This window comes from Monopterus albus, unplaced genomic scaffold, assembly GCF_001952655.1.
Source record: "Monopterus albus unplaced genomic scaffold, M_albus_1.0 scaffold32.1, whole genome shotgun sequence".
Classification (NCBI taxonomy): domain Eukaryota; kingdom Metazoa; phylum Chordata; class Actinopteri; order Synbranchiformes; family Synbranchidae; genus Monopterus; species Monopterus albus.
The window spans coordinates 1,939,225-1,951,955 of NW_018127912.1; the positions used below are offsets into that span (position 1 = coordinate 1,939,225).

Consider the following 12,731-nt stretch of genomic DNA (forward strand, 5'->3'; position numbering starts at 1 on the left):
GAAATATTCAGAGGAGAGGAGAAATGGCTCATCAGTCTTCTTAAAATAGGCCTTTTCCTCCTCATATGTCCCTTGTCCCTGTTCTTGCACATAACACATTCTTGATTCTTGTTATTTTGATAATTTATTTAAACCAGGAACCACCACTGAGATAAAGTGGCACTTCAATGTGGGGGTAGCATTTTATGTCATTACATGTAGCTCTCATGATAATATATGGGCTTGAATCATCCCACATCAAATCATTTTTGGTTGTGAGGAGCAGCCTTGATATGTTTAATTAAAAAGCAGTCATGTGCATTTTTGTAGACACACACATAACGTGTAAACAAACACAAACTCTTGCAGGTGCATTATATATAGTGCTGCCTTATAAGCCGTGTTAATAAGATTGAGAAATACTTACTTTTTGTGTGTCAGAGGAGAGAGTCCCCCTGACAATTAGAATTAATTATCTGCAGTCCGGGACAAAATACTTTCAAAGGCATAGGTTATAGTTCTTGCTATTACACACACAGAGACACACACACATCTTGCACAACAGCTCTTCAGCAGCCATCATGGATCACCTTGTGTACAGCTGTACAATGATTCCATTAGTGTGATGTTCATTCCACGTATACCACTAAGGACATAATGTCTGCTCTCTTGTGAATTGAAAGGGTCCTTAAACACAGATGACTCTTGAGTGTCAGTGTAGATGTAGTGATTTATATAAGTAGATATACAGTAATACATCTCACTCTCTATTGCATCATGTGTGTCAAAGTCTGTACTGGACTTCTAAAACATACATATATATATATCTTTCACTGGCTGTTTGTGAGTATATAACTTTGCATCTGGATGTGTTCAGCTAACATATCTGCCTCTTCATTGTCCCCATGTAGATGCAACAACCGTACCCAGTGTGCAGTAGTGGCTGGGCCTGACGTCTTTCCTGACCCCTGCCCTGGCACATACAAATACCTGGAAGTCCAATATGAGTGTGTGCCTTACAGTAAGTGCTCTTTTTTTTTTGTTTTGTTTAAATTTTTTGATCTCTTATCTCTAACAACCAGCACCGACCTGCCATAACTTTATGACCACTAACAGGTGAAGTAAATAACAGTGATTATCTCGTTACAATGGCACCTGTCAGTGTGAGGGGTATATTAGGCAGCAGGTGAACATTCAGTCCATTTCTTACAAAAAAGACCTGAAATAGTGATTCGCCTGACCACAGTACATGTTTCCACTGTGTGATGGTCCATCCCAGGTGCCTCTGAGTCCAGATCAGTCGACTGGACACTGTTGACATAGTGCTTCCTTTTGGCACAGTACAGTTTTAAGCAGCATTTATGGATGTAACTATGCATTGTAGTGCCTGACACAGGTGTGCCAAAGTGTCCCTGAGCCCATGTTGTTATATCGCTTATAGAAGAGTGACAATTCTTGATGCAGTGCTGTCATCCAGTTTAGGCTTACGCCCTTGCTCTATATGAACTGAAATTTCTCCAGATTCCTTGAATCTTTCAATGATGTTATGCACCATAGAGGGGTGACATATCCAAATCCCTTCCTATCTTTCTTTGAGGAACATTGTTTTTAAACATTTCAATAATTTTCTCAAGCATATGTTGGCAAACTGGTGATCATCAGCCCATCTTTGCTCCTAAACGGCTCGGTCTTTCCTGGATGCCACTGTTGTACCAAATCATGATGCAGTCACCTGTTGACATCACCTGTTTCAAATAGTCATTTCATTGTTTTACCTTGAAATGCAACTGTCCCAATGTTTTTTTGGAATGTGTTACAAGCATCAGAATTGACATGAGTGTTTATTCTGAACAAAGAGTATAGTTGATGAGGTATCACATCAAATAATGTGCTGCTGTATTGTTTTCAATGTAATACAGGACACAGATGATTTGCATAATCACTATTTTTAGTTTTAATTTTGATTTCACATACTGTCCCAACTTCTGATTTGGGGTTGTATCTCAACAACTGTTTTTATTTTTATTTTCCAGTGTTGTTTTCACCAAAATCTAGGTTATAGTTCGCTACATAATAAACACATAAGAGCTCAGGGTGGAGACTTAGTGGATCAAAGACATCTATTTGTCCTTGATGTTTATTTCACACTACATTCTAGCTTAGAGCGTTTGTCCAAAAGCAAAGCTAAAATGCAGCTGCTGTGTCTGTTTTATGAAACAGCTAAATCTCCAGTGATTTCTCCAATGCTACCTCTCAATAGTTACTTTTATGTCACTAGGGGCATTAAAAATTACTTTGTTCTCACGGCAGTTATATTTGATTTTTGCCACAATGGGGCAGGAAACCATACTGAAGACAGCCAAGCAGATGAATACTGAAACCATGAAATGAAAACAACAAATAATGTTATATGTCAAAATAAGAGTGCATTTAAAAAGTAATGAGAGAAGATATATTACTGTGTGTAAAAAGTACAAGTAGTGAAATGAGTAGAAATGCACAATGTTGAAAGGACAACTTTCTCAACTCAACAGCAGACCTGCTGCACTTTATTTCGTGGCAGACCCCAAGCATAACTTTCATAGGAAAATGCATTTGTTTTTGTTTTTCTTATAAATATAACACTGAGTTAAATACTTGATAGAACTACATATTACATGACCTTGACACATGGTCTCCTTTGTAAGCTCACACCAAAATAGATTTAAGAAGTCGTGTGGGTGTTGTGAACTGATAGTGATCATTTTTGTAGTGTACACTGCTTTATGTTTTATTTACTGATATATTTTGTTCGCTGTTGCTGACAGGAAGACATACAGAGTTGCACTTCACGTGTAGTTAGGAGTTATTTACAAGAAAAATGTCAATTTCAGCTTCTTTGTAAATGTTACTTTTGCCAAAATGCAGGCTATCTGAGACCTTGTTTTGAGCTATTGACAGAAAATCTTTTATGTATATTGGAGAAACCTTTGAGTTCGAATATTCTGTAGCACTTTATTTTAGAGGTCAGCTGTTTTCTAATAAGTAACTTGCCTTGAAGGTTTCCTGCAAAGAAGCACAGAGATAAATAAACTAAGATTTTTTTATTAGTTAGACCACTGAGTTGTGTTTATTATTGACTCCCAGATGAGTTTTCATGAAAGAATTTACTCAATTTAATCCCAAGTTAATATGTACTTTTTTATTACTTATTTGAAATGGTATTCCTTATTTATGCTGAACTGGATAATTGTTTATAGACAAATGTTACTTTTCGCATGTGTAGTTCATATTATGTCCTCTGAAGAAAGCCCCAAGTCTGTGCTAGAGTACCAACTAATCCCTCTTTAACTGTACCTGTAATTAATGCCAAATTATATGGTTCCTACCAGGAAACTTCGTAGAAAATTATTTTGAAATAAACTAGAATGTACAGACCTGTAAAATAAAGCGATACCATATATTCCACTTTTTCCACCCAACTTCGTCTTCCTATAGTCACAAACATGTCAAATATGACCTTTATCTGAGTTGACTGATTGGAGCTAATACGTAAGTGCTGCATAAATCCCTGACAGGTATTTTGAGTCTTTTGTCTAACATTGTCTGAGTGTGCAGCCTTGGCACAATTGGTCCTTACAGACAGCCAAGGTGATCTCCCACACTGAAGCATTCAATTATGTCTGGCTAAACGGCTCTTGCCTGGCGTCTAAAATGACCAGCAGATTAAATAATAGAACTATCAGAGCCCTCTCTGGAGCAGATGGAAACACAACCTGATACCTGCTTAATGCCCCACCGAGCACGTGCACACATGCTCACACACCACACACATGCAGGCATCAAAACAGAGTGTGTGCCGGTGGGTGTTTTCACTCTTCTCTCATCCATTCATTTGAAACTTGTCTGCATGTTCTGTTTTTATCTTTGACATAATTCCATGCCCTCCGCTTATTTTCTAATTTCATCACCGTAAAGAACAAACAGTAGCTTAGGAACAACTGTGTACAAACGGAGATGAGTTGTGTGCTGATCTGATAAACAATGGGTCTGTCAGGATAACGTTTCCCCTGCAAAAATAGACAGCATCTGAAACCAAAGTCATTAGAGAGCTCAGCTAACAGGGAGGGGACATAAAACGAGAGAAGGAGCACTGGAGAAAAACAGAGAAGAAGAGAGTATTGTAGGGATAGAGAGAGGGAGAGAGAGCCTTTAACAGTACATTAGCAGTTTCCGTGTACTGACTGAGTGTTCAGGCTGGATCAGGTAGCACTGTGATACACACCCTGGCTTCTGTGGGTGTGTTTAGCCATGAGAAATGTTGCAGAGAAAAACATCTTGTATGAAAATGAAACAAGTTATTGGATACCACACTTTACATTGTTTTTTTCTGAGAATACCTCAAGATTTGACCCTGTACAGAACCCTTATATCACATTCTTCATATAGTTATGAAATTTTCTTTGAAAGGTGTAATAATGTTTGACCCGTAGTCCAAAATACTCCTGTTCACTGATTTTCAGGCCAGAGAACCAGCCGTTTATGATCAAGCTGGCATGTGCGACATAAGAAATCATTTCTGTCAGCTGTGTTGTTGTAAAAGATGCATTTTGTAAGGCATTAACTTGGGAAATTGCTCCAAAATGTTGCCATGAATCAAGCCAGATCGATAAAATTTGTGAAATTTGTGAAACTCTCGCAAGCTGCAACTTTAATAAATCATCATATTTACATCTGAAGGCAGGGCAGGCTTTAGTGCACTCAAAGGACTGTAACATCAAGCAACATCCATAACTCGACTAAGTCTCCCTTGACATTAAGCACACTGGAAGTGCTGGTTGTTGGCTGTAAACACCTGAGCCCTAATCACAAACTGACCACACATAAAGAAAAGAGACGGCGCTGCTTAGTTTAAATATGCTTTTCCTGACCACTGATATTCAAGTAGAAATGATATGATTCCCACTATGCAGATACTGTAAACAAGTCTCAATGTGGGTTGTAAAACAGGTAATTAAATTATGTACGGTTCAGTTTTCAGGGAAATTTTGCCCCTCCACCTCCCCTCCTTCTCTTCTTGAGGTTTTTCTGGCTTGTGCTACGTTCACAACTCTTCATCTGTCCCCCCCTGCACCGCAGGTTTTTGGCTGTTTTCCAACGCTAAAATCAAGTGCTCTCTTCCTTTCCCTCTCTGGCTCTCTGTGGGTTGTGTGTGTGTGGCAGTCGTGAGCCAAGCTAGCCAGCTAGCTTTGGCAGTAATTAGCCACCTGTGTATACTCGCTCATAGCACTGCATGCAGACTATAAATATCCATACTTTAGCACAGTGTTTCTTTAAGGCATCTTTCGCACATGGATACATTTAATCTCAACAAATATGCTACAGAAATGAATATGATGATATATATTGTTTCATTCATGTTCATCTATTTAAAAGAGGCAGGAACACTTGGGATTATGTCTACCCATTACCTCATTTTCATGCAGTAGACTCTCCAACTACCGCTATGAAGTATAATTAGCCTACTACCACATTTAGCGCATTAATCAGTAAAGCCACTGATATGTTATGCAATACCCATGCAGTCTATTTTAGACAATAGAGCTTGGCTCAGTAGGAAGGCTAATTAAAAGATAAAAATCACTTGTCTGTCCAATTAGAGACTTCTGTCAGATTGGACCTTTGGAATAACTTCATCATGATGACATGAAAAGAGTTGTCTGTATGTGACCATGTTTGTACATGTTGTTGTGGGAAGAATTGCTCACAGTGAGAATTCCATCCCTAGGTGTGTGTGTGTCTGTTTGACTGTGCATTGTGCATGCACAGTATTAGTATATGTGTGTACACTTGTGTGTAGACATATGCAGGTGTTTTTGTGTTTCCTAGAGAGAGTAAGGGCAGAAGGAAAGGAACCAAAGCGACTAAGAAGAGCGACTGTGTCAGGGAGCGAGGGAGCGAGAGCGACGGCTGAAACAGAGATAGAGAGAAATAGGTTAGGCGAGGCCAGCAGACGAAAAGCAGAAAGAATGAATTAACTGATAAAAGAGTCTGTGTGAGAGGTGGAAGAGGTTTGAATTGGGGGAAACGGCAGAAATACGAAGGATGTAACAGAGAGCATGAGCAAGGAAAAACATGAAATGACAAAAGAGAATGGCAGGTGAGGGTGAAAGGAAAAGGAAGACAGAAGAGAATAACAGAGAGAGACCAATGAAAACATCCATGTCCATAAATGACCTTGGGGCTTTAACCGGCTGAGCTGATTGGAGATCAGAGATAATAGTGGTACGGCTGCTGTCACCACTCGTTGTCTGCAGAAACATGCACACACACGCTCCTGAGCACACACATTTTCCTCTTAGATGAATTCCTCCTTAATAAAGCATACTTTTTCAATAAAAATGCTAATTATCTTTACACAGCAGCACAGTCGGGTTAACATTGCTCCTGTGTGTGTGTGTGTGTGAGAGAGAGAGAAATAGAACGGGATTGAGAGAGACAGAGAAAGACAGAGAAGGCATTGAAGGTACAGTGTCAGAGCTGTTTGTAATGTCAGGCGCAGGTGTAGGATTACAGGAATTAAAATATATTTAGATGGTTTTTAATGAATGAATCTAGAATGGAAATATTTTAATGAATGAGGCAGGACAGGGCACGCATTCTCACAACAGAGCGTTGCTGTTAGTGCTATTGTTTTCTATTAACTTTGTTAGGAATAAATGAGCTCAATAATTTCTTCTTCTGTAGCTGTAGAGCTAACTATTCAATGGTGCAGTCAAAATTGTTCTGCAAATGATCAGTCAAAGATATGGCATAGATAAGAACATGCTGCACCCCTGCAGAATTCAATTATGTGTAACACTGAGAAAAAGACTGAGAGAAGACATTTTCTTGTTGATGTTTTTGTGGAAACAAGGACATTTTCCAGCAAGCTGTCATAGTCTTTTTCTTCCCTCCTTCATAGAGCCACTCTCAGTGCCTGAATTAGCACAAAGACTTTTCATCTCTTGCATCAGCTTGCATGCTTGTGCTAACCTTGACAAAACCTTGGAGTTTCAACAAATGTCCCACCAACCTATATTCACTCCGTTAAGTCCAGTGCATTGAAAGATGAATGACCATGATGTGCGGAAAACCTTAACTTGTTACCGTTGTCATGGAGATTCAAAATTGAGAAAAACCAGACAGCACAGTGCAAACCTCTGCCAAGGCAAGTCTGTCTCCCCATCATGCCATGCCACCTAAAAACCATGATAGTTTGACCCACATAATGTGATTCCTTGACCATGAAAACCTACAGCTAGCATCTGGAATCACATTAAAATCAGAATTAGTTTGGAAGTTATTCAAGATCAAGCTCAGTAAATTTTGAAGACAAGGGACAAGGTTCCTTGGGCCATGTTATCATTAATCCATCCATAACATTTTGGGTTATGTTGTGAACAAATAAAGATAATTATTTACCTGTGAATATGACCAGACAGTGCACAACTGTCCTATACTTCTTGTGGATTCATAAACAGTATAGTAGGGTTTACGAGAGCTGGTGGCAGCAAGAACTGCAGGTTGGAGTTTATGAGCCCGATGCAGGATTAATGAAGAATCCTTTAAAACATCTTGGTTCCTGGTGATGATCTGGATCACCACCGGTATCTATTGGATTGTTCCATGGGCCATACCCTACCTCTCCAATAAATTTCATCAAAATCCTTTCATGAATTTTGAGTTACTCTGTGAATCAGCAAACCAACGAACACTGGCAAAAACACTACCTCTGCCTTGCCGGAGGTAAAATCCTTACACTGAGTTCACCAACAGAGGCATCTGTTAATCTACTGAAACAGCGAGCAGCAATACAAATTGAATGACATTTGTTTGACATTTTGTGTGCCATTTGGTATACTTGTTGCTGCCACGCTTTTTCATTTGAAATCTATTAGTTGCTGGCAACCTTGAACTCTGCATGCTTTTCCATTGTCTCTGGGAGGTTGAATGAGAGCTTCAGGTGATGGGAAGTCCTTGTTGTTTGTTGTCATTAATCCCTGTCCTCTCAACCACAGTGTGTCTCATTGTATTGTTTTATATGTGTGTGTGTGTGTGTGTTTGGTACATCGATATCTGTTGCTTTGGCACACACACACACACACACACACCCCTTTGCATACTGTGGAGACACTATCTACTCTCTCTTCTCACAAGGGAACTGCTTCCTTGTGATGGACCATTTTATATCTTAATTCGTAACAGCGCATACACACACAAATGCACATATGCGTTTCAGTTTAACACGATCGCCTTCCAGAGATTGCTTATTTATCGGGAGTGGTGCTAAGCTGCACCAGTTACCATGCATTTTTCATGAGCCTAGGATTTAATGGTTGCTTGTGTGTGTGTGTAGACATCTGTGTGTCACATGTGTTTGTGTACATCTTGTGGTTGGTAATGAGTTTTGTTTTAATGTGTTAAAGGATTTACATATGAACGGTGCATTATGTCATACATTTGTGCTATATACTAAATAAACATGCCATCCAGAGGTCTTTTTTCCTTTGAGGACTCTGCCTCTCCCCTCTTCTTTCCTTCCTCTCCTCTCCTCATTTCTTTTCTCAGGGGACCAGTTCCATTCAGCAGGTCTCTAATGGTCTTGAAAGACACAAGGGCACTGCCTGCAGGATTAGGTTTCTGCCATGTTCACATTCCACTCAGTGCCCCAGGGAGCAAGTTGGAATGGAATTCATATGTTTAAGGGACTCCGGGCAAGTGTGTACATTTCATCGCAGGGTCACATGAACAACCTTCTGTCGAAGTTCTGAGGATAATGCTTTGGATATAATAGATAGGGAAGCAATGTTGTGGTTGAACTGATGCATTCAGTATGCTTCCACCTCCACACACAGATGCTTGCACGCTCATACAGAGAGTCACACAAAGCATTAGCTCACCCACTGTGCATTAGAAAGCATTTTAATGTGACAGTTTTGGCCGGTCCACTGAAATGCAATCCCAGCAATCAAATCAATTTTCTGGTTTTCATTGCTCTGTTGCAATTAGCATACATTAAAGAACTCATTATCTCAGGTCATTTTGTATTGTTTTGTCCTGCGCTAGGAATAGGACCAACATGGTTACTATTAATATGTGTGTGTTTTTCTTTGTTGTGTCATGGTCTCGTGTGTTTGCTCTCAGCGTCCCTCTCCCTCTCTCTGCATGGCACGTTTGTGTCTGTTCCCCCATATGTGTGTGTGTGCGTGCGTGCGTGTGTGTGTGTGTGGGTGTGTGACATACGTGAGATGCATTACTGTCAAATAGCTACCATGTTGCGGTGCAGTCTCTTCAGATACTTAATTCTATTACCTGTCACACATAGAGAGCATAGTGGCACTCTCACAAGGTTAGGATGAAATATGAGAATGATTATGGAGATCAGAGATTGTATTATCATGATTCTCTTATTATTGCATCATTAATCTATTTTTGTCTCTTGTCTCTGTCTCTCTTTTTTCACCTATGGCTCATGCAGAAGTAGAACAAAAAGGTAAGTCTGTGAAACAACCACGCCCACATTCACACATGCACACATGTTCAGAATCCAGGGTTGGGCGTCACTTTTTGATGCTGAAGCGCTTGAAGCATTTTGTACCTCATGGCAGAATGACATCTCTTTCAAAGTCACTGCTGCTATATTAAGACAGCTTGATCTCAGCATATAGAGGCAATTTAGAAACACTGGTTCTCATTAGACACACTCTAGGCCCATATTATTCCATGGTCTCATGTAGAATGTCACTTAACAGACTCTCCGTGCGTCAAGCACATTTTTATGATGAGCCAATGAACAGAGAATTACACTGACATTTAATATTTCAAATGCTTCCCCATGACATGAAAATCGTGCCAGTGCTTTCAATAACTAAAAGTTATTCAATCAGTCTTCCTAGTCTTTTCCCTGGGATATTGCATGATATTTATGAGAAGAATGGCAAAACCACAACACACATCTGGCCTGTTTGTGTCACGTATGTGACATTCCAGTTAAACTACAGAGGTCTCTATGACTCTTGTCACACTGGCTTCCTAGAATTTATTCTACTTCTCCCACATCACTCGTAAAACATGACCCCAAGTATTCCAAGATGGGAATACCCAGCTCAGAGTGGGAAATGAATTATTGTAACAATTGCAGAAACAGCAGACGATAAAAGATGTTTGGGTCTACAGTTGGTTGTTCCTGACAGAAATAGAAAGTGAGAGAAAGGAAGAAAGAGCTATGAGACTAATGAGGAGCTGCGGAGGGAGAGGGAGGGGGTGGGGATGGGAATAGAGAGAAGGAGGAAGTGGAACAAAATGTGCCATTTTCTCTTTTTCTTAGCTGTGAGAGCAGGGTATTATATGTTAAACAGAAGGCATGCTGTTACTCTGCTTAAGTATGACAGTAACTATACAACATCCAAATCACAACACAGTAAGCCTATCATGTCATCATCACTCACTGGTGGTTAAGGTTAAGTTAAAACACAATGTAACATTTATGAAAAGAGGCAAACATTTCAAAGGTGCTGTCAGAAAATCTAGAGGGAATAGCTGACATTTTACAGAAACTGCATAAAATCCTTTTATAATGTGGCCATTTTGTCATTCCCTCAGTATTCCTGTGCCCTGGCATTCTGCGAGGAGTGTACCAAAGCGAACATCTCTTTGAGTCAGACCACCAGTCTGGTGCATGGTGCAAAGACCCGCTTCAAGCCTCAGACAAGATCTACTACATGCCCTGGACACCATACCGCACAGACACGCTGACAGAGTACTCGTCAAAGGAGGACTTCATCGCAGGCCGTCCCACCACCACCTACAAACTCCCACATCGTGTGGATGGGACTGGCTTCGTAGTCTATGATGGTGCACTGTTCTTCAACAAAGAGCGCACACGCAACATTGTAAAGTTTGACCTACGCACACGCATCAAGAGCGGTGAGGCCATTATCGCCAATGCCAACTACCATGACACCTCACCGTACCGTTGGGGAGGCAAGTCGGACATTGACCTAGCAGTGGACGAGAATGGACTCTGGGTGATCTACGCCACAGAGCAGAACAACGGACGCATTGTGGTGAGCCAGCTGAACCCCTACACCCTGCGCATCGAAGGCTCCTGGGACACCAGCTACGACAAACGCTCTGCCTCAAATGCTTTCATGATCTGCGGAGTCCTGTACGTAGTCAGAACTGTCTATGAAGATGACGATAATGAAGGGACGGGGAACAAAATCGATTACATGTACAATACTGATAAGAGTAAGGAGATGACAGTGAACCTACCGTTTCCCAATTCCTACCAGTACATCGCTGCAGTGGATTACAACCCGAGAGACAACCTGCTGTATGTGTGGAATAACTACCATGTGGTCAAGTACTCGCTGGACTTTGGCAACAATGGTAGGTCCCATCTCTTCCTTCTCTTCTTCCTGCCATTTGTAGTGTGTTTAAATACTTTTCCTGTCAATTTATTGGCCAGGCTGTGATGTGATTTAAAACAATATTCACCTGAAATACCTTAGTGTTTTATAATGCTTTTCATTTTAATGATAGATATTTTTGTGTTATGACACAAGGGATACTTACAGCCACTAATCTTATTCCAATAATTAATTCTGCTAAATAGCATAAAAAGGAAAAGCACCATCTGTGCTCACTTGGTTCTCAGCTATGACTGTTCCTCCACCACTTCACCCACCCACCCATGCTATAAGTATGTTATCAGAACTTTAAAAAAACAACAACTTGAGAGTACTGGGAGAGCTGGTCCTGAATATACCAGTGCCACTGAAACTGCACATGTCAGCAGAGTGGCTATTTGTGGACATGTTTCTCTTTTAAGAAGAATAACTCTAATGATGTTACTGTATGCTGAGCCTTACAAACTGTAAATGCCTTTTGCTTTTTACTATACCACTCGCCAAGAGATCATAATGCATTCCTTGTGAATGGAGCCAGGAGTGTCTGAGGGGGAGGAGAAACCGATACTGCACATGATGACAGTAAGATGCTTCAACCTGGGTTTGACCCACTCCTATGAGACTGCTGTCAAAGGTTGTCACCATTCACCTTGAATGAAATATGCAAATGTAGATCTGTACAAACACGCCCTCATTTGTTTTTATAGCTGCTTTTATGACAGAAAAAATAGCAACTGATCCAATGGGAACAGTTTTCAACAAGGACTATGGATAAAACTGCACTGCTCACCATGTTATATTAACAGATCTAATGGCCACATGTAAAGCTTCATTTATGGTTCTGTGTTGACTCTACATAGAGCCTACACTGTAGGCTACATAAGTGGCCAATGCTGTTGTGAACATTTATACTTACACCGCCAAAAACATCAGTTGGCAGTGGGGTCCCTGTGCCACTGTGTTGGGTTTCTTCACCACTTACTAACAGTGGCGACTGAAACTGAGCGGGACATTTTGAAATTAAAACTAAAATGTTGATCATCAGTTACTTTTACTGAAATTACTGCAATGCAGTAGAGAAGATGGTTTGTATTACCACTGAGCCAACTGAGGCAGGACGGGGAGACATTTTCTGTGCTTGTCCGGCGACTGGAGACATAAACGAGGAAATGCGATGCAACCAATCACAGGTGTTGCAGTCTGCGTCGCCATGACATGTAGTTACATTTCTGGAGAGATGCACATCACGCTACAGCATTACCTATGTCATACCCATGAAGCTTACTCAACTTAGAACCTAAAATAAGACTTAAGGTGAAA

At 40.5% G+C, this 12,731-nt stretch overlaps 1 protein-coding gene across 7 annotated transcripts in view; it reads left to right on the plus strand.

Moving 5' to 3' along the window:
* adgrl3.1 (adhesion G protein-coupled receptor L3.1) overlaps nt 1-12,731 on the plus strand; it is a 124,836-nt gene that overhangs the window by 49,066 nt on the left and 63,039 nt on the right. For all 7 annotated transcript variants that reach the window (XM_020597166.1, XM_020597160.1, XM_020597162.1 and 4 more), the window contains 3 exons: nt 891-1,000; nt 9,479-9,493; nt 10,603-11,391. In XM_020597166.1, coding sequence (XP_020452822.1) covers nt 891-1,000; nt 9,479-9,493; nt 10,603-11,391 — 914 coding nt within the window. The remainder of the gene's footprint in view (nt 1-890; nt 1,001-9,478; nt 9,494-10,602; nt 11,392-12,731) is intronic.